This window comes from Aspergillus pseudotamarii (assembly GCF_009193445.1).
Source record: "Aspergillus pseudotamarii strain CBS 117625 unplaced genomic scaffold BDV38scaffold_42, whole genome shotgun sequence".
Classification (NCBI taxonomy): Eukaryota; Fungi; Ascomycota; class Eurotiomycetes; order Eurotiales; family Aspergillaceae; genus Aspergillus; species Aspergillus pseudotamarii.
Window position 1 is genome coordinate 182,847 of NW_022475056.1, and position 19,380 is coordinate 202,226.

The window sequence follows — 19,380 nt, forward strand, 5'->3', positions numbered from 1 at the left end:
AAAAAAAAAAAAAAGAAAGCAATATTAGGTTACTCCTCTTTCCGGCCCCCAAAACGAACTAAATTAGATTAGAATCTTACTTTTTAAAGGTTAATAGACATGGATCGGAATTAAATTAACCATGGAAGTTTAGGACGCTGTTCAAACTTTAGAATGGAAACTAAGGTTCTTCAGTAATTTCAATGTGAAGGAATTAAGTTTGAGGTTGGTTTTTTGAGGGAATTCTTCTTTTGTCGTCTCTGTTTTTTTAAGGGAATACTTCGGGGAAATTGATGTGATGGTTGTTCTTGATGATGGGAAAGTTTTTGGTGCGTGTCCGGATACATTTTCCGTGCTCCTTGTTGGAGGGTCTTGGGAGATTGGTGAAGTGTAGGGTGATGTAGGGTGGAATTGTGGGTTTGTATAGTATGTACCGGCTATACTCTGTAGTGACGGCTTGGCATGGGGAGCTATATCTCTAGGGAGTCATTTTCATGTTTCTTTTTGGGGATAGGACGAATACGACGAAATGTTCGTGGTCGTGGCGAGAGTATCAAGTAGCGATCGCTTGTTAGTAGAGCCAGTTTCTCATCCACCTCTAAACACACCAGGAAAACCAAATTGGGTATCGAATATCATTAAATTTACTCTATAGTACCTATACAGAATCATCATAGAAAACATCGTAAAAAGACCCAAAGATAGGCCCATCAAATCCCTAGTAAAGTAGCCAACCCAGATGCGCCCAATAAGCTTCTCACTTTTTTCTTTTTTTGTTGTACCCTTATAATCCAGACAAGGAAATGCCTCACTCCCTCCTCGTTACAGAAGTCTCAACATCAACCGTTTTGAAGATAGCGAGCGATCCACCAGGGGTCTCGCCTCCATAATAATTCCGATCTCCGTGAACGGTCGTTTCAACCTTCGGCTCGCTTTGAGCATTATGCATCAGAACGTCCTGGTCCGAGGTCATCTCCAGATAGCTCATGCGGCTTCGACTTTTGTCGGTTTTCATGCTGCGGCTCTGGTTCTTCATCTTGCTTAGCTCGTGGCCAGAGGTTCCGCCGGTGGCTTTGTTGCTGTTGGAGTATTCGTGATAGACGCGGGAGAGGATCGCCGAAAGGGCAGGGAGACAGGCGCAGATGACGCCGATGGCGATTTCAGCGTTTCTGTTTGGTAGAGGTTCATTAGTATAGGTACTGGCAATATGATATACGGGTCAAGGGTCCATGGATGCCTACCCGAACATGTTAATCCGCATAAACGCCATGGTGCCATCCTTCGACTGGCCCGTGTAAACAATTAATATAAGTCGGATGATACTCGATGCAACGGCGAGACCCCCTGCACCCAGAATACCCATGACTCGCATCTTCTTCTTCGTGGGGAGTTGTAGACCCAGGGTTAACGGTAACGGGACAAGGAGGATGATCAGATCGCTGACCACGCTGACGACAGCGTCGGCCATGATAATGGAACGCTGATTGAGACAAGTGCCCGGGTGATCGGGTGCCCAGAATTTGGAGATCGGGTCGCAGATTCGGATCTTGACGATAACGGCGGGGATGTAGTAGGCCAGCATGACACCGAGGAAGATGTAGATGAAGGTCACGGCTTTGCGGAATGGACTGAATACTCGGGTCATGATCCAGAGGAGTGAGACTTTGGTCAGGTATGCGGTTGGTCCGTACATGACCATGGTTACGTAGACGGTCTGGAGAGGTCAGTAGGGCGTAGCAATTTGGAGAGGTTGTTGTATTACTTTTTGGAAGACAATCTGGTCATTGGGGGATACGTCGTCGATGTGTAGACCTCCTCCATGGGCGCCCACTGCTGGTGGTTAGACTGGTACAGGGTTGTGAATCATGCATTACTTACTGATGAGCGCAATGATGGAGTAGCAGACTCCAAGGAGCTGTTCTCACGTATGACTTTAGCACAGATCATTGCTTATAGAGATTCAAGGACTTACCCAAGCACCCAAACAGGTCCCTATGTGGAGTTAGCATGCAAACCTTTATTTCCCTGGCAAGGATGTCACTCACAGTCTTCTTTGTTAAAGCCATTGAGAAGGAAGACTCGGGTGTATGCACGCATTAGGAAGAACAGAGTCATTACGGCGATGCATAGTGACTGAGTCGCCGTGTTCCATTTCTGCACTGTCCTGTCAATAGGTTTGGCATCGTCTCGTTCGAAGAGCTGTCCGAGAGCCATGTTGGGTGATTGGCACCATGGGCCACCTTTTGCAGTGAGTGCAACTGACTAGACAGGGTTTAAGCCCGAGATTAAGACAGGGTATTAAAGAAATAGGAGTTAGGGTTATAGTACGAGAGGGGACAGGAGAACACTCCGTCAAAGCTTGGACCGATCAAATCTACATTGAAACCTAACATAAAATTTAAACCGTATCGCCGACTAAGTATTAGGGACCCCCCAGCTTAGGATTTGCCCCTGAAGGGAAGGGCACAAAAGAGAGGAACTAGTGATGCTAATAGTGTCAGGAGACCACTACAGTTATTAGACTGAAAAATCAAACGGTGATGGCTGTTAAACTGACATGCTAATTGCCACACACAGTGGTATGGATCGACTGATGCTTTGCATGATCTCGATATATGATTGGCACGAGAATATGCGGCCAAGGCATGCAGATCCAATCCAGAATAGAGGTATCGTAACGAACCCTCTAAAGATTTCACTCCCATAGGGCCGGACTGGTGGACTTTAGCCGTCCTGATGGGGGAGGACTGCCGGTTGTTGCTTTTCCTAGGTGATCCAAATCAAGTCTGACAGAAGGTCGAACCTGACATGGAGACAGCCAAGAGTTCCAAGACATCCTGGCAGAGAACCGTTAGCCTGAAAGCTTTTTCTGCTAGCCAAATAGAAGAGTGTCGAGATTTGGGTGGAAGGAGAGGCGGGTCCGTGAGCGAATAACGAAGATGAACCACGGCGCAGGTCGGACCTTTCTCGGTGTCCGTGTCCCAAGCGTCAGGAGTCAAATGTTACCTAAAACGCTCCATTGACTACCGGCTTTTAGGTTCTTTGGAACCGTAACGGAATCCACTTCCCGCCCGAAGTGGAGGCGCTAATCGGCTGTAACCCGTGAAAACTAAACCCTACCGAGTAATGATATGTCGGGGTGGCCCTACAAAATGGATGCACCTGAGGGACTGGCAAAGGATTCTTTCTTCATCCTGAGCGAGTTCGTCGCATTCCCGATTAACCGAAGTCCGTTGTCTTATGACAAGAGCCAAGCACGGGGACTGGCATGATATGATATTATTATATTAATTTTCGGGAAATCTCCGTATGCAGCTCGACCATCTGATAGTTAACCCTGCCCAGCTGCATTAGTCATAGTAATTCGGAGCTTGATAGGACAGGACTTGACTAGTTTCAGGCAAATTGGACCCCCCTGATATCTTTCCCTACAGGGGTAGTGTGGATGTGTGTCCTGCAACCATGTGGATGCTGCACGCTCAATTGTCTAGAGGCAACACTTCCAACAAAGATTTCTCATGAAGCATACAATGGGGAGGACTTGGGCCAGTAGTAATGCACTTTGACATAGACATAGCAAGGCGATCGATCCTTGCTACCCTAAACCTTTGAAAACGTGGTCTCTTTCACTCCTATCTTGTTCTTTTTTGTTCTTCTTGGTGACCGTTGCTATAATACGTGCTATTAATTCTCCGTAGTAAGATGCGCTACATATGCACGATCCAGGATGTTGCAGATGGTCCTTTTGCGGAGCCTGGACCCAATCTCGGCAGAGGTGATGCATCTAGAAGATAGCCATGATGTTCGGTGGCGATGACACGCCACCGGGCATGTTCAACGGCACAGACGACACAAAGAAGCTCCATCGTTGGAGATCCTGGCAGATGCGTGCCAATGCCTCGAGGTCAAAGAGTTCGCCTATCACATGAATTAGAGTCGATCCATCAACGGTTTCCCAAAGCCGCTCAGACTTTCAACTTACCGATTGGCATTCCCCATCCTGCGAGTACATATTCATGCAGGAACACATCAGACTGGGGTGGATAGACCTATCACAACTATATTAGTGCCGGCGGTCTCGAAACATGCGTCCCGCGGGAACTTTTCGTACCTCCCAGCTAATAGCGTCGCTGGCAATCGCTGCAAACCCAGAGTCCCAAAGCCAGCGGAGCATGTCTGTCGTGGCTTCGACTCCAGCGTGTTCCGGGCTCGGGTTGTCCGAGTATTGCTTCTTTTGCTCATCCGTCATCACGGTGTCCCATTCCCTGGTTACTCCCACACGAACAAACAGGATATCGCCCTTCTGGAACGTGATGTTGCACTCCTTCGCAATTTCCTGGATGTCTGATAGTCGCACCTGATGAGTGGAAAAGGTGCTGTATGTGATTCCCTTCTTCTCCGCCCATGCGGCGTAGTCAATTAATACCCCGCGACCTATGACCACAGAATGAGGCTCATACTCTCGGAGAGGGTGCAGGAGAAAGCATCAAGGGTCCATGAGAAGATCCATACCTGCAATACCTTCCCGCGCCCAGTGCTGCATACCAATTCGATCATTGCTACGGTCATTGATCTCCTCCGATGTCACACCGCCGTAGAACACACGCTCCGTCTGGCCAGGGACAGTTTGAGAGAAGTGTCGCAGCCCATCCCACTGACTACTTTGTTCTAGATGCTCGGGCTATTAGATGTGACCGCTACCACGTTTCAGGTACATGTGAAAACCCACGAGGATTCATGGTGTAAATATCATCATAGGCCACTCCACCCAGAAGAGGGACAATCTTGTGCTGGCATGGCTGACGGTTTAGGTTAGGATAGTTCAACTTGGTTAAATCCCACCCCATGGTAACTCTCTGACCAGTTTTGATTTCGGTCGAAGCGGCTTTAGCCACCACTTCAGGGGTCAGAATGGCTAACTTCCCAAGCCCTTCTTCATAACTACCAGGCTTTCCCACCCACACTTGTTTGGGGTTGGCAAGCTCGTCAAAAGGGATATCGAAGGGGGAGATGCTGCCCATGATTTTTTTTTTTCAAACAGCGATCCAATCTACTTGTAAAGAAGCGAACTGAAGTACGCGGCAAGGTATATTTCAGAAAAGGAAGAAGATAACAGGAAATAGCGTGACAGGTCCGTTTTACATGTAGCAGGTCAGCGGTGATGCGGTAGGGTTATCAAGTTTTAAAATTTGCTGTCAGCTTTCTTCAACTCAATGCGTGCATTCGACACCCACTTGGCCACCAAATCATTGAGTTAAATGAATTTTGGAGGGGCGCAAATATCATGGTGGGACGGCGTCTGGCGGGGAGCAGGCGACAGCTTCGAATAAAAATGCTTAGGGCCACACGGGGACCCAGTTAACGGTATGGCACAAGCCGGTCAACGTACTTTTGCAACGTGCAAGCATCAAGTGGAGCATATGGAACGTGTGTGGATTTTTTAAGAGAGCACAGACGTGTACCGAATTTCGTAGGAGGAAATGATAACCAACCATCTGGGACGGGATTTGCCAATTGGGTGAGTAGGTTTAAACCCGGTCATACCAAGTTTTAAGGGCAACCAAACGGTATGGGATTTGCATAGTCATGCACCAGAATGAGCGAATGGCGAGGTAAGGGATCATGCCAATCACTGCGGTAATCGGCAACTAGCCTCCCTCCTTCGTCCCCGGCATAAATTGGCCGGAACTCGTACGGAGGACGGAGGACTCAGAACAAGTACGTCCAGTCTATGGGGACGCTGACGAGGTAAATAATCGTTTTCAAGTCTGTGGTCCCAAGTGCACTGGTGGCATGGGCATAGAGGTCAGTGTCGACGGCCCAAAGGAATCATTCCATTTAATTGTAGTCATAGAATGTGAGAGTATTGGGAAGGTGGAGGAGATTTCAGAGACACAAATTAATTAAAAGAAAAGAAAAAAAAAAAAAAAAAAGAAAAAAGAAAAAAAAAAAAAAAAAAAAGAAAAAGAAAAAAAGAAAAAAAAAAAAGGAGGACCCAATATTTAGTAAAAAAAAAAAAAGAAAAAAGAAAGTCACGGGCGATGGTCTTCCCGAACACAGTTTAGTGGTTTTCTGCCGCTGACGCCTCGAATCCCTACTTAGACTATCAAAATACACGAGGCGACGAGGAAAATGTCCCACACACCATCTCAAGGTTTAGTGCCGGACTCATCATGCAGCAAGCACCTAATTCAGAAATCGTACCTCTCAGGCTCGAGATTTTGACAGAAGGTGGACCCCAAACATTCTCCGCGGTCCACCCTCACCAATGCACACCATGCCATGCGTCCTACTAGCACTGAATAGTGGCCTTGCAGCTTTTCCGCCATGAGTTCTTAGTTTTTGGAGACTAATGCAATAAAGGAGTGGGTAGCGGCGAAAGCTGTTCTCCTCTCGTTGTACTAACTACTGCAGTGGTGGTCGAAAATTTCAGTCTCGAAGCTGGTGTGTTGATCCTCTGTGAAGCTAGTTCACGGTAGCTCGCAGTTCTATCTCGACAAATTTTCTTCTTCCTTCCTGGAGCTCCTTGAAGGGACACAAACATTTGTACGTACGGAGTTTGTGTAGTGAAGAGCCCTTGGTCATATGAATTGACCTGTCAAATTCCGTATCGCATTTGTTCTATCATATTTTGTTCTACTCCTTGAAACAATTCCAACTCGGCTCCAGTGCAAATCCCTGCAAGGGAAAAGCGACCTGTCCATCATGGGTACGTTCGGGTCCCAGACCAGCACTTATAACAAACTGGTCGCTATTTTCGTCGCTGTTGGTTCAATGGTAAGCATTGCCTCACTGGATGCCTGCCTGGCAATGCGATGGATTCTAATTGGCCCCGTTATAGACCTATGGTTATTGCTCCTCGATCATCTCCAGTACGATCGGTCAACCAGGGTGGTATACCTACTTCGATCTTCCACAAGAGGGTGAACCGGGGTATGCTTCGATTACGACACCAGCCATTTCCACCGCCAATGGCGTCTTCAGTGCGGGAGGTGCTGTTGGCACACTATTCATAATGTGGTCTTGCGATTACTTTGGTCGAAAGGTTAATATTCAGCTGGGTGCTTTCTTTTCGATGTTTGGAGGGGCGCTTCAAGGAGGCGCCAACTCTCTCAAGTATGTATTGCGTCATAGTTCTTTTTATTTCCCCAGAGACGAGCTCCTAACGGGCTTTCAGGATGTTCCAAGCCGGTCGGTTTGTGTGCGGTCTTGGAATCGGTATCCTCGTGACTGTTTGTCCCATGTATTTGTCCGAGATGTCGAGTGCTTTCCGTCGTGGTTGGCTGGTCGGTCATCATGCGATCTTCCTGGTTTTCGGTTACATGCTTGCTGGCTGGGTCGGTTATGCATGCTACTTCGCTGAAGGAACATTGGGCAGTTTCGGCTGGAGGTTTCCCCTGTGTCTCCAATGCCTGCCAGCACTCGTGCTGCTTTTCGGATCACCATGGCTCCCTCGCTCCCCTCGATGGCTTATTGCCAAAGGGAAGCATGAGGAAGCTAAGATTGTGCTTCAGAAGCTTCGCCAGTCACCGGATGACCCCGACAATCTGGTTGCTAAGGAGGAATATTTCCAGACGGCGGAGCAGATCCGCCTTGAAGCAGAGAGGCTATCCACTTATGGCAATGTGTGGAACGCAGTTTTACGAAAGAAGTCATACAGAAAGCGTATGGCAATTGGCTTCCTCACGCAATGGGGCGCTGAATTTGGTGGGCCATTGATCATTGTGAGTATCAAGCTTTCAGAGGCCAAGGTTGTGCTGGATGTACTGACCTGCGTAGAACAATTATGCTGTCCTTCTATACACCAACCTTGGCATGACCGGGGGCATGCCTTTGCTGCTCAGTGCTGTTTGGCTAACCACAGCTGGTAAGAGGGTATGGTTGTGCTTGAAGGATGTGCGCTAACAGTATATCCAGGTGTTATATACAACCCCCTTGGCGCCTGGCTTCATGACAAGGTCAACTCACGGCGTGGCATGTATATCACCGGCTTTGTTGGCATTATCATCTCCACCTCATGCTTGGCTGCTATGACCTCCGAATATGCAGGTACCACGAATAGGGTTGGAAACGGATTTGGAATCTTCTTTATTTACCTCTATTTGGCTTTCCAGGGGTTAGTACCAGCCAGTACTTTGATCGTTATATCGAACAACTACTTATCTCTTACAGAACCTTCTGCGATACAACCATGTATCTCTACGTCTCTGAGATTTTTCCGACCGAAATCCGTCCAATTGGCATGGGTTTCTCGCTTTTTGGACAGTTTGCTGGTGCGTTTAGATAGCCTACATACGTGCTTGTGAATTGTGCAATTGACTAACCGGTCATAGCCACCCTCATTTTGCTACAGACTGCCCCTATGGGCTTCAACAATGCTGGTTGGAAATACTATCTGGTCATCATCTGCTGGTCAGCTGTTTTCATTCCAGGTAGGTCATCATGCCCGTCAGCCTCCCCCGCTCTCGCTTACATTTACACAGTGATCTATTACTTCTTCCCCGAGACTGCGCGGTTGACACTCGAGGAAATTGCAAAGAACTTTGGAGAAGAGGTTGCTGTTCACGTCACTGATGCAACCGACGAGGAGAAGGCCCAGCTCGAGCGGGACCTGGCCGCGAGATCCGACAGCTCTGAGCCTACCGAATTGGCCAAGGGTGCTGAAACTGGCAACAAATCCGCAACAGAGGGAGTTCACGAGGCGCCACGGATTGAATGAAAGCCCTAGGCTATATGGTCTGATATAGGTGTTTTTTGCGTACAATCTAAACTTGAGTGATCTCCTGCGGGCTATAGGGAAGCAGCCCCCTCCGAGACCTTTAATATTTAGCTGGCCACACTGGCTGTCCAGTCGCTACTATCTGCGCTTTCTTCTGTCCCGTAACTGGGGCATTAGGGTCCGACCTTTATGACGCTCTCTTACCAGGCATTATTGGAATTGCCTAAGGCTTGCCGTCCGCAAGTCAACTAGGGCCACGATGACGAGGTTTTGATTGAACTTCATACGATCTTTACGACATGACACTTCAATATAGATGGGTGGAATCTTATATAGGCTATACGGGATGAATCTTAATTTACGCCAGATAATGCCATGAGCTACCCTGGCACTTTGTCTTATATCCTATAACGAATTTCGTATGTAGGGCACGATGCTAACGTCACACTGTAGAGTCGAGATGTAACCTCGTTCTACTCCGGTGTATAATGACGCCACTAGAGTAAATCATCGCGTCGGCTTCAAGATAGCGAGGATAAGTGTTGATTTACCTGTCTTATAATGGTTCTTTTCATTCCCCGCCTTGCCAACGAACGAATAACAGCTTTATCGAAGCGTTGGCCGAGACCGCTTAAACAATGTCTTCTTTCTACGCCGACAAAACCCCGATCCCGTCAAAAAAGGCCAAGGTAAGTCACCAAATATTCGCAATCGATTTCCTCTAATAGTTTCCTCACAATGCAAAATAACTCATGAGCAAAGGTCATTCACCTAATAACCTCCTTAACCCCAAACGGACGAAAAGTCCACGTCTTTCTAGAAGAACTCAAGGATATCTACGGCCTCGACTAGACAACCAGTCTCATTGAACCTAGGCACAAAGGAACAGAAAAAGGCATGGTTCCTCCAACTCAATCCAAAGTATCTAACTCATCTACTGCTCTAGAAAAAGCCAAACGACAACCAACTAACCCCATCCTAAGAGACAACACCAGGAACCCATCGCGCCTGGTTATGGAATCCTCGACAGAACTGCTCTACCTCTTCTCCAGCGTCGACCAGAACAACCAGTTCTGGTCCTCGGACCCAACCGAACAAAGCGAAGCCTATCAATGGTTGATCTTCTGGCATGCATCAGAACAAACCAATCCAGGGACAATATAATTATTTCCGGAGACATACGCCTGATCCTCGCATGTTTATATTATATCCTCCTAACCTAGTTTTAGGTGTAAAATAGTACTGAGATTCTTCCTCTCCATGCAACGACCCGCTTTAGAGACGAGGTTCTCCGCATTTTACCAGGTTCTAGAGGTGAGTCTGTCAGTAAAACATAGAGGCAACGCGCGGGAGTACCTCGCCGCACCCGCGACGGGGAAGTATAGTATCGTTGATATCAATGCGTGGGCTTGGATTTGGACGTATCGGTCTATTGGGTTCTTAGAGGATGAGGTTTTGGCTTTACTTTATCTGGGGCAGTGGGTGGATCGTCTCGCGGAGAGGCCGACTATGCAGCGCGGGTTGGGGGAATGGAAATAACGAGGATATTTATCCGGAGCTGGTTATTAGGATGGAGTGAGTTGTTGCGATGTGTTGATATTGATGGGCTTCCCTGTCTAGTCAGCCCAGTCAAAGGTGACCATGCATTACTAAGGTAGGGCTTAGAGGGTTCGGTATAGTAATGATTATTATGCTATATATTGAGAATGTGATGAGTGCACGGAGGAGGGTTGAGAGGCTTTCTATTTACTCTTCAAATCTAGTACCTTTGAACAGCAGAGACGAGAAAAATTGATGCAAAAGAGCCAACAGGTACATGTATACTTGGAACCAAATTACTAACGGCATCTGTGATATGGAAGTCAGATCTGCATGGCATAGCCTAAAGTAGAGCTCGCTCAGCTCGATCACAGGTGATTAATGTTAAATACGTAGCAAGTAGTTGGGCCGCCATAAGGAACGGGTCTATACCTGAAGATCCTATGCAATAGCATGGTTAAACTTGCTCAACAGCATCCACTACCGCTCACGGGGCATTTCGATCTAGGGCTAGCTTGCTTCCACGCTAGTCACGTAGCCTATGTATCGAGATAGAGATAGTTCAACGTATTCCTAGCACCTGCGCTACGGTGGCCAAGATATTGAATTTCCACAGACCTTGCGAATTGCTGTCTTCAACGCGCAGATTTTGCATTGAGAAGCATCATTGGAAGATGTAGGATACGCATGGGTCCAAACGAACCCTCCTACGGATCATAACTAACAGGCACATGATACCCTCAAACACTGAGGCGCTATGCAGAACATCTAAAGATGTGAAATCACATCATTCAAAGTCGAACCGCAACCAGATCGATTGAACCATGAGCAATTTAAGCCTGCAGTATATCAACAGCACTTCATGGGAATAAAAATGGTTGCGTGGTTAAAAAAAGAAATGTATCCTTGTGACCGTTTTGTCGATTTAGTCCGCCACCGGGTAGACAATATCTACATCATGGTCAAAATAGAATTATGTCGTTGAATTCGTTCTCCACAGATCTTAACTTGTAGTCTATCTACAATATTCTCAAATTTGAAGAAATATATAGCTTCTTCGTTCTTGTACGTATCATATGTTTACAAAGATATAGAAGAATGGGTGTAGTTACGAGGAAATGACTTGGGTATATATATATATATATATATATACCCAAGTCATTTCCTCGTGCCCCATTGTTCGAGACGACTAGAGAACGTTTTGGGAGGAAAAGCCAAAAGGTTTTCAAGCCTGTCACCGACCCTTCACGGGCAACAGTGGAAGTACATTAATATTCAAGGGATGGGACGTTCAGTAGGGATCAAGACTTTGGCTCAGGGAGAAACATGCACTGGCTTGGGTGCGTAGAACGCGCATCTGTGGGAGTGCTCATACGGCCTTCAGAGTGTTCTCATCGGCAAGAGACGGATAAGTAGAATAGACAGATTTAGTGACAAAATGTGACTCTAAAGTACCAAGAATAATGTGGAGAACAATGTGTCCCATATAGATTAAGAGATGTACTTCTACACAGAATGTTGCAGGCTTATCTCAGGGCTGTCCAGGGTAGGAAGACGCATCATCGGAGGAAGTCGCACAGCGATATCCGATGATATTCCGTAAGGAAGACGGTGTCTTCGGAGTCGGCCCCAGCTGCAATTATTCTCCTCGTATCTGCTAAACCGCTACGATTCGATCTATCAAATGTCTTCATCAAGCCGTCGACTGCTCCTTTATGTATACCATCCAAGTAGATATTGGGTTGATAGTCCCCATTGACAACTGAAGTCAGCTCGAACACTGAAGAAGTCCATCCATCGTACATTTTTAACGGCCAACAACACTCCACACGCACCTCCAAGAGCACCTCCACTCATGATTAGCGAATCACAAAAGGAGCCAAAGATATGCACCTTACACCCTTTCTTCGTCATGGCCCAGGTGGCCTAGACCAGGATGTCAAACTTCCTTATCCCTCCACGTTCACTAATCTAAATAACCTTCACCTAAACCACGCACATTGGGAAAAGTTGAAGTCCAGTCAACCCCGAAACCTCCTCACAGAGGCCGCCGAGACCCTCTGCCTCTTCCCCCACTTGCAATATCAGCTGTGCCAGGTGAATCTGTAAATCCCGAAAACAAGAAGAGATCGACCTGGAAGGCCGGGCTTCTCCCTTCGGCGAACCAGAATATCAAGAGTGGCCCTTACTAGGGACGGCAACTACTTGAGCTAAAAGATGAAGAAGACTGGACGGACCCGATGATAGTCAAGCAGTGGATTCTGGACAGGAGGAAACTGAGCCAGTAGGACTGGTTGGGTTGCGGTGTTTACTTTAGTTCTAGCTGCGATGGGGGGGTTGATTCGGTCTGCTACGAGGATGCTTCAGGTTGGTCCCTGAGAGGGTTTCTTTCCTTCCCTTGTTTTCTGTTTTGTGGTATTTCTTTCTTTCTCCATTCTGTTTATTTCGTTTCTTAGAGGGAGGAGTTTGTCGTACATGTTTACGGGTGGCCTTAATATTTCTCTCTCATTTCCTTCTCCCTTATGAGATGCTGTGGTAGTATGGCCAAGACAAAAGAACACGAACGATAGTTTCTATTGGTGAAAATTACTATTACCTGATTTATCTAAAAGGTATGCACATCCCTATAAGCCAGTAGCTATAAATAACTATCAGCACCACCCACTTGATCAACTGTACCAATTAGCAACTAGTCGAGCACTATAAGATAATATATCCAACTCAACAATCACCGTAGAGAACTGGACTCTTTCAAAATCCCTGTCAGCTCAACGGATTGGGACGCATAATATCCGAATATAATACCCGCGGACCTCTTCCGAGGTCAATCACCGGGTATGCGATGCGTATGCACAAACCCGAGGCTATCCCCGGTTCTTTCTCCTACCGTACGGTTTGTAGTTACCTTACTCCGTACAAATGATTCATTAGACTCAAGTCAAAAATGTACTGAGTGGATGCTTGCAGAGGACTAATCTTATCTCATCTCATCCGTAGCCATGGTCCGGTAAAGAGTGGTTCAGCTCTCAGACCTCTTGTTTTGCACCGGTGCCGTTAGTCCGTGGGGTTGTTGGGAGGGTAAGCTTTTCTTTTTCAACTGAAGCCATTCATGTCAGCTCCATTTACCTTCTCACGGAGCATGGTGGTCCGTGGTTCCATTCATTAAAAGTCGTAACCTTATTGTCCTTTGTGGTCATCTCCGATATTGTCCGATGGCTGCCGAAATTCGATGATGAGAGAATAGAGCCATTTTCATGTTTCAATAGCTTTGTGGCTTGGTGGATAACTTGTGTTCTTTGTTGGCGGGTAATAGGATAATAGACGGTTGAGACCGTCCTAAAGAGGTGTGATAAACATAGTAAATTAGGGAACGGTATACGTGGACATACGTAATGGAAGCATAATTGATCAGTTCACATCCCAACGTTCGCTGGTGGAAGGGCGACGCATGTATCGATGGCATGGGAACGGGATTTGGTCCAGGATCAGTATCAGCCGTTCCAAACCACTTGAGGAAGATCTTCCAGTGGAATTGTTCTTCCAGCAGCATGGAAATGGTAACTCCGCTGGAATAGGGTCCTGTGGAGCACGTGAGGAAACATAATAATCCTCCAGACTCCAGGATCTTCCGGAAAATAGTGGAGTCGGCTGACACTCGGGGAAGTTGTAGTTTGGTTCTGGGATAGTACTTCCCCGAAGAGCATAGATAAGCGCATGCCCCCTTTTCCGGTGGCTTGTGCGCTCTTGGTTCTGTCCCCTCCTGATACTGTTTTGGGTTGAGGATGGGCAGACACCCTTTTCGCCGAAATTATGGTAGTTAGATTAGATCGATTTTGTTTGTAATCAGCCTTCACAGACCCAAATTGTGAAAGCCTATTTAAGTGTTGTTGCTGTGACCCACGATGATCTCGCATATTCGTACGGACAGTCTCCGAAAGGTGCAGGGGATGAGCCACTAGTATATGATTCGCGCGGCGGAAAACCATTTCTGGAAGATTGGAATCTATCATATGCGAAGGTAGCCCAGAGCATGTGAGCTATAAACGACATCCTATATTCTTTACAACGTATACCTTAATATTGCAGGGTCGGCGGAGGATTTTCGGAACTGAAAGCATGACCGCCCGCGGGATGGCCCAGGCGATCAACGCCTCTGGCAGAGAAGGGGACCTGGTTCGTGAATGATGAACCTAGCCAAGAGTGGCTGATGGATTTTTAACCTTCGTTGATCCATATTTCTGGGATCTTGGAGCGGAGACTGAGTCTCTATTGTGATGATCCTGACCATCAAGGTCGTGCGATATTACGGCACGGCGGAGTTCACGATACCGCAAGTTGGGTGTGCATGGGCCCAGATGTGGCCATCTGCCGAGTAAATGCAAATACCGTCGATCGTGGTATAGTGGGAAATAATAGGAGTGAATTATAGACATGAACCGACCCTGACGCAATGATTGCCAAATGACTTGACTATTGGCCAACGAAAGCAGGAGTTCCACGGATTGGGTCAAAGTTAGCGACGCTCACCGAAGCCTTGACGGTCAGCAGCGGGCCGCAGGATCAGCAGTCCTCCGTACCGTCGCAAGTGACAACGTCTTGATTGTTAATCTTCGAATCTCGCTCACGTTCTCAGGGACTCTGGATAATTAAAGTTACAAAGCCTCTGACATACGTATGGCATAGCCAAATCTTATCCTTTTTATCGTCCCACTTCATTTGTATGAAAAGTGAAACAATCCGTGCTATGCCCAAAGGGTTCGGGATCTGGTCGATCCTCAGTTTGAGCCATCGAACGAAAGCCGGTGCCGGTGGGAGCCCCCGACGGTACCAAGGACGGATGACTGTCTACCTGCATGATAGAGTTGAATGCTCGCTCTTGGCATTCCAGGTCTAAAATCACTAGGAGGCAACCGGAGGAAAACTCCCTCGCGTAGGTGTGGTACCGCGGAACCCGCCCAATGTAACCGCGGCTTGTGTGGAAGATGGTTCTCGAATGCCGCTAGATTTTATTTAGCAAAAGGCTAGGCAGGTTGAACTCGATCGTTCTGCAAGCATCAAAATTGCATGGATGCCTATAGCAGTCCTTCGGTCACGGATAATATTCATCTAGATAGTCTGATTATTAAGAGCGGCGGACTAACGCGGGCGATTTCGACTGCAGCCAGGGACCCAGTCACATATTACAGAAAGATTATGCGCGTCGATCGGAGTTTTGACTGCAAGAGATATTGCTATCTTTTCCCATTTCGAAATGTACTAACAGGGATAAATGCCATTGTTCAGTTGTAGCGATCAAGGCAAGGCCACGCGGGAGGCGGGTCTAGGGATTCTCGAATGAAATGGCACGAGGTGACAACTCGTTTTAGTAAAGTGGATGTATCCAGTACTTGGCGCTAGTGATAGCCAGCATTAGTTCGCTTCTCGGCGTGAATCCTTTGGGAGACCACACCCTCGGCTTCTCCCCATGACCATGATCGCTACTGGCCAGGGGAAACCAAATCCTTAGCTCTGGGATGATCACCAAATTATAGGCCAGCAGCACTATCGGTTGGAATCGTGGCAAGTGGATCCTGTGGGGACCCGAGAAACAGTGGCCCAGACTATGCAGTCACGGATGAAGTCACAGAACCAGAGTAACCGGCCGTTCCATTGGGCAGACACGATGAGGTATTTTTTTTTTCACCTGCAGATGAAAGGTTATTTCTCCCACTAACACTGGAGACAGTTGCCTGCAGCTAACGACTGCAGTGATCGCGGGATTGGGAATCATGTACTCCGTAAAGCAGCAGTACTAGGGAACAATATGATCAACCACTAGGGTCGATCAGCAGTCGTGGGAGATTTTTGGGCCAAAGACTCTGGGCGGAGGAAGCATCCACCACACACCACAATATGACCACACCACCGACACACAGACATTTTGGTCGCATTTCTTGTTACTCCGCTTTCGAGTCGTGGGGGGTGGGTTTTAGAATTCGAATGGTGTGGATGATCCATCTGCATGTGAGAAATTGAGACAAGAGAGGGTGGTTGAAGTTGAAGTTGAAGGGAGAAACGGAGAACGAGGATAGATTGCATATTTCGGACCCCATGTCTCAAGAAAGTCCAAGAGTGGGAAATTTGAAGCGTTGAGGAGACAAGAAACGTGACATTCTCTTTTTTTTTTTTTTTTTGCTAAATTCTCACCTCCAGGATTTTCGGTCGCCCGCAAATCCAAACGGGGTCAAACCAATCAAACGCTGCAAAAGACCCCACTGGAACCAATGATTGAGTCTCTTCGCCTGTTTTTGGAAGGTTCCAATGAGTTCCCAATTTAATTAAATTGCAATTTAAAGGTAATTTTGAAAAAGAGTCTCTGACGAAAGTTAACTTTTCATTTTGCCTCTTCAACTACGACCTCGACTATTACAACAAGTACTCCTGCTACTACTACTACTACTATTCTTATCATCACACACTTTAGTATATCCTCCAACTCACTCTCGGTTTCGTCCCATTCTTCCTCCGACATATTTACGTCTCATCTCCCACCCTCCCCAATGTTCTTCCCGTCAATGTGGTGTTGATTCCGTATTCCTTATCGTCTGGCTATCCCTCGCTCAGGCTAGACCTAATTCTCTCGTTCGCCTTTATGTCTCAACCTCACGGTTTGTTCTATACAAATCCCATCTCACCTCATGGAGATCCAAACGGTCGTCTGCGCACAGGCAAAGCCTCCTTCAGCAACCCCGCAATCCGCGCCCGCACCTGAGAAACGAAAGCGGGTTCGCCGATGGCATCACCGGGGTTTTACCGGCTGTTCGACATGCCGTCGACGTCATGTTCGCTGCGACGAGGCTTCACCGTCGTGCAAGAATTGTACTCGCTTGGGTCTAGAATGTGATGGCACACAGGGGCGAATGACCTTCAAGGTCTATGGCCCACCTCAAACGCCGGAGTCTTCGTGCTCACCACCAAAGAAACGAGAGGCAAAGAAGCCTATCTCGCATGTCCTGGATCCCACCGATGGCAATAAATTGATCAAAATTGAACCCGGCGAAGAGGACGAGTCCTACGATGCGCTAGTAGTATCCCCAACCACTATCCCGGAATCGAAGCCGATAAAATATCGATTCCAGGAACCCATCTCGCCAGCCGTATTCATGTCGTCTTCATTAGACTGCGTGGACGGTCGCTATTATACTCATTTTATCGACAGTGTGGCAACCTTGCTACTGATTTACGATAACTCAATCAACATCAACCCTTACAGACGATATTTTCCCGAACTGGCCCGGGCATCACCAACCATGGCCAACGCTATGCAGGCACTGGGAGCATTACATCTCGCAAACACTTCTAGAGGTCAACAACGAAATCTACACTTTCAACGGGCCATGGGCAAATATGGAGAGGTGGTCAAGTCTTTCCGTACTCGATATACGCAGCCCGACCAGAATCTGCAATTAACAGACCTCGCCACTTGTTTATTACTCTCTCTTTTCGAAGTAAGTCGCTTCTCAGTTTCTCTTGGCCCGGCATCTGAAAATAGCCTTTCAAGGGGCACATGGCGATGGCGCTCGGAATCAAAGCTGACTTGGGTAGATGATGGATTCCCAAAACCATAACTGGAACATTCATCTGAAAGGTGCTCGTGAGATATATCGTCTACTCTTCCTCCCCAATAGTGACCCGGCCAAAGAGGCGCAACGCCAAGCCGAAATGAACCATCCCCTTCGACATTTTCTCGTTTCTCTCCTTTCTTACCTTGACGTCGCAGGCGCTTGTGCCACTAGCGAAGGGACTGTAGTTGAGGGCAGCTACTGGAGAACGCATGGTGGCGGCTGGGAATATAACCTGGGTATCCCAAGTTTGTCGACGGATGCATCCGCTGAGAATCCCCTTCTGGTGGAACTTCGCCAGTGTTGGTCTCAGATGATGGAGATTCAAGCGGCCATTAGTTCTTTCGGGAAGGCAAAAAGCGAGGGGCAGATGCCCCCTGATCAGCAAGACTTGTTGTACCAGGATCTGATGGGACGCCTAGTCCAATGGCGGCTCAATGCTCCCAAGTGCATCCAAGAAGTGGGTGAACTCGATGAGGAGAGCCTGAAACAATATCCCTACCCACAGGTCTTGGAATATGCTGGCTGTATTGAGTCGTACGAAAAGGCGACCGTTCTCTACTTGCACAAGGTCGCAGCAGCAGACCGCCCAGACCGTGTTCCCCAACGAGCCCTTCTAGACATGCTTGCGTCGCGAATCTTAAATCTGATTGGAAAACTTGCCAAAGACGTTGGCCAGCTGGCAGTTCTGTGGCCTTTGTTTATCGCAGGACGTGAGACTCGTAATGAGCGTGAGCAGAAATTCGTGCGGGAAACCATGATTAATCTACAACGGTTTGGATTCAAGGTACGACGCAACGATCCCCCAGCACCAAGTGACATGAATACTAATTGTTTCTCCACAGAACGTTGAAAAGGGCCTTGAAGAACTGGAGAAGGCCTGGTTCAAGCAGCGCGCATTCCCGGAGGGGTGGATAGACAGGATGGAGGACGTTCGGTCTTCGATTCTCCTTCCGTAATCTCGCATAAAAGCACTCGATACGACCAACGAGGCTTTGATCCATCTGGCGCAGTCTGAGCACCAGCTACAGAAGACGATGGGTATCGTCTGCTACCCATACCACCTCCCTCGCTTGGCTGAGGGTACTATCTTCGCAATCTTTGATTTTAATTAGCGACGGTCGGGAATCTGCGTTCTGATTATGGGATGAATCTGGCGTTAGGGCACGGACAGCCATCAAACAGGGCCGGACCCTATGATTCTGATTCGTGGAAATATTAATAATGTTGGGATCATCCTGCGGGGGGCTACCTCGCTCCTGGATAATCTAGCCTTGCTCATTTGCAGGTGCCTCTAACATGGAATTACATTAAACCTGGAACATAACGGTGTATAGACTTGGGGCGTTTTCTACAAAATAGACATAGATGACCCGGCGATTGATCGACCAACTATTGGCATATCGCAATTAAATTACAAAAGAATCAATGTGCAAACCACGATGCTAGCATGATTATGCGGAATGCTATGATCTATAACAAAGACCTCAACGCTATAATATACACTCTAATCAACCATCAAAGTCTATCACTGGCCCCTTT

General features: G+C 47.5%; 5 protein-coding genes across 5 annotated transcripts; 2 read left to right on the forward strand and 3 right to left on the reverse strand.

Moving 5' to 3' along the window:
- Positions 1-787: 787 nt before the first annotated feature.
- On the reverse strand, positions 788-2,193 carry BDV38DRAFT_272748 (putative integral membrane protein; the record flags this gene model as incomplete). Its single annotated transcript, XM_032057544.1, has 4 exons — positions 788-1,148; positions 1,221-1,693; positions 1,952-1,971; positions 2,025-2,193. 4 exons carry the CDS (start codon positions 2,191-2,193, stop codon positions 788-790), a joined length of 1,023 nt encoding a protein of 340 aa, XP_031911625.1.
- Positions 2,194-3,223: 1,030 nt separating this feature from the next.
- On the reverse strand, positions 3,224-5,344 carry BDV38DRAFT_137528 (uncharacterized protein). The gene is made up of 5 exons (XM_032051384.1): positions 4,709-5,344; positions 4,492-4,647; positions 4,091-4,413; positions 3,962-4,028; positions 3,224-3,897 (listed from the first exon to the last, which is right to left on the reverse strand). The coding sequence occupies exons 1-5, from the start codon at positions 4,998-5,000 to the stop codon at positions 3,764-3,766; spliced, it is 972 nt and encodes a 323-aa protein (XP_031911626.1). The 5' UTR covers positions 5,001-5,344; the 3' UTR covers positions 3,224-3,763.
- A 1,340-nt stretch (positions 5,345-6,684) lies between these two features.
- BDV38DRAFT_272750 (putative MFS sugar transporter) lies at positions 6,685-8,698 on the forward strand (the record flags this gene model as incomplete). The annotated part of the gene is made up of 8 exons (XM_032057545.1): positions 6,685-6,756; positions 6,821-7,095; positions 7,157-7,703; positions 7,759-7,846; positions 7,897-8,095; positions 8,152-8,252; positions 8,313-8,411; positions 8,463-8,698. The coding sequence occupies 8 exons, from the start codon at positions 6,685-6,687 to the stop codon at positions 8,696-8,698; spliced, it is 1,617 nt and encodes a 538-aa protein (XP_031911627.1).
- A 4,611-nt stretch (positions 8,699-13,309) lies between these two features.
- On the reverse strand, positions 13,310-14,337 carry BDV38DRAFT_137719 (uncharacterized protein). Its single transcript, XM_032051385.1, has 2 exons — positions 13,627-14,337; positions 13,310-13,573 (listed from the first exon to the last, which is right to left on the reverse strand). Exon 1 carries the CDS (start codon positions 14,245-14,247, stop codon positions 13,729-13,731), a length of 519 nt encoding a protein of 172 aa, XP_031911628.1. The 5' UTR covers positions 14,248-14,337; the 3' UTR covers positions 13,310-13,573; positions 13,627-13,728.
- Positions 14,338-16,629: 2,292 nt separating this feature from the next.
- On the forward strand, positions 16,630-19,250 carry BDV38DRAFT_137810 (Zn(II)2Cys6 transcription factor). The gene is made up of 3 exons (XM_032051386.1): positions 16,630-17,724; positions 17,822-18,625; positions 18,684-19,250. Exons 1-3 carry the CDS (start codon positions 16,915-16,917, stop codon positions 18,795-18,797), a joined length of 1,728 nt encoding a protein of 575 aa, XP_031911629.1. The 5' UTR covers positions 16,630-16,914; the 3' UTR covers positions 18,798-19,250.
- Positions 19,251-19,380: the final 130 nt, after the last annotated feature.

Coding starts and splice junctions, on each gene's coding strand:
- BDV38DRAFT_137528 (XM_032051384.1), bottom strand. CDS start 5,000: ATGGGCAGCATCTCCCCCTTCGATATCCCTTTTGACGAGCTTGCCAAC. Junction 4,648..4,708: donor TATTTACACCATGAATCCTC/GTGGGTTTTCAC, acceptor CCGAGCATCTAG/AACAAAGTAGTCAGTGGGAT. Junction 3,898..3,961: donor AGGATGGGGAATGCCAATCG/GTAAGTTGAAAG, acceptor TTCATGTGATAG/GCGAACTCTTTGACCTCGAG.
- BDV38DRAFT_137719 (XM_032051385.1), bottom strand. CDS start 14,247: ATGATAGATTCCAATCTTCCAGAAATGGTTTTCCGCCGCGCGAATCAT.
- BDV38DRAFT_137810 (XM_032051386.1), top strand. CDS start 16,915: ATGGAGATCCAAACGGTCGTCTGCGCACAGGCAAAGCCTCCTTCAGCA. Junction 17,725..17,821: donor TATTACTCTCTCTTTTCGAA/GTAAGTCGCTTC, acceptor TGACTTGGGTAG/ATGATGGATTCCCAAAACCA. Junction 18,626..18,683: donor TACAACGGTTTGGATTCAAG/GTACGACGCAAC, acceptor GTTTCTCCACAG/AACGTTGAAAAGGGCCTTGA.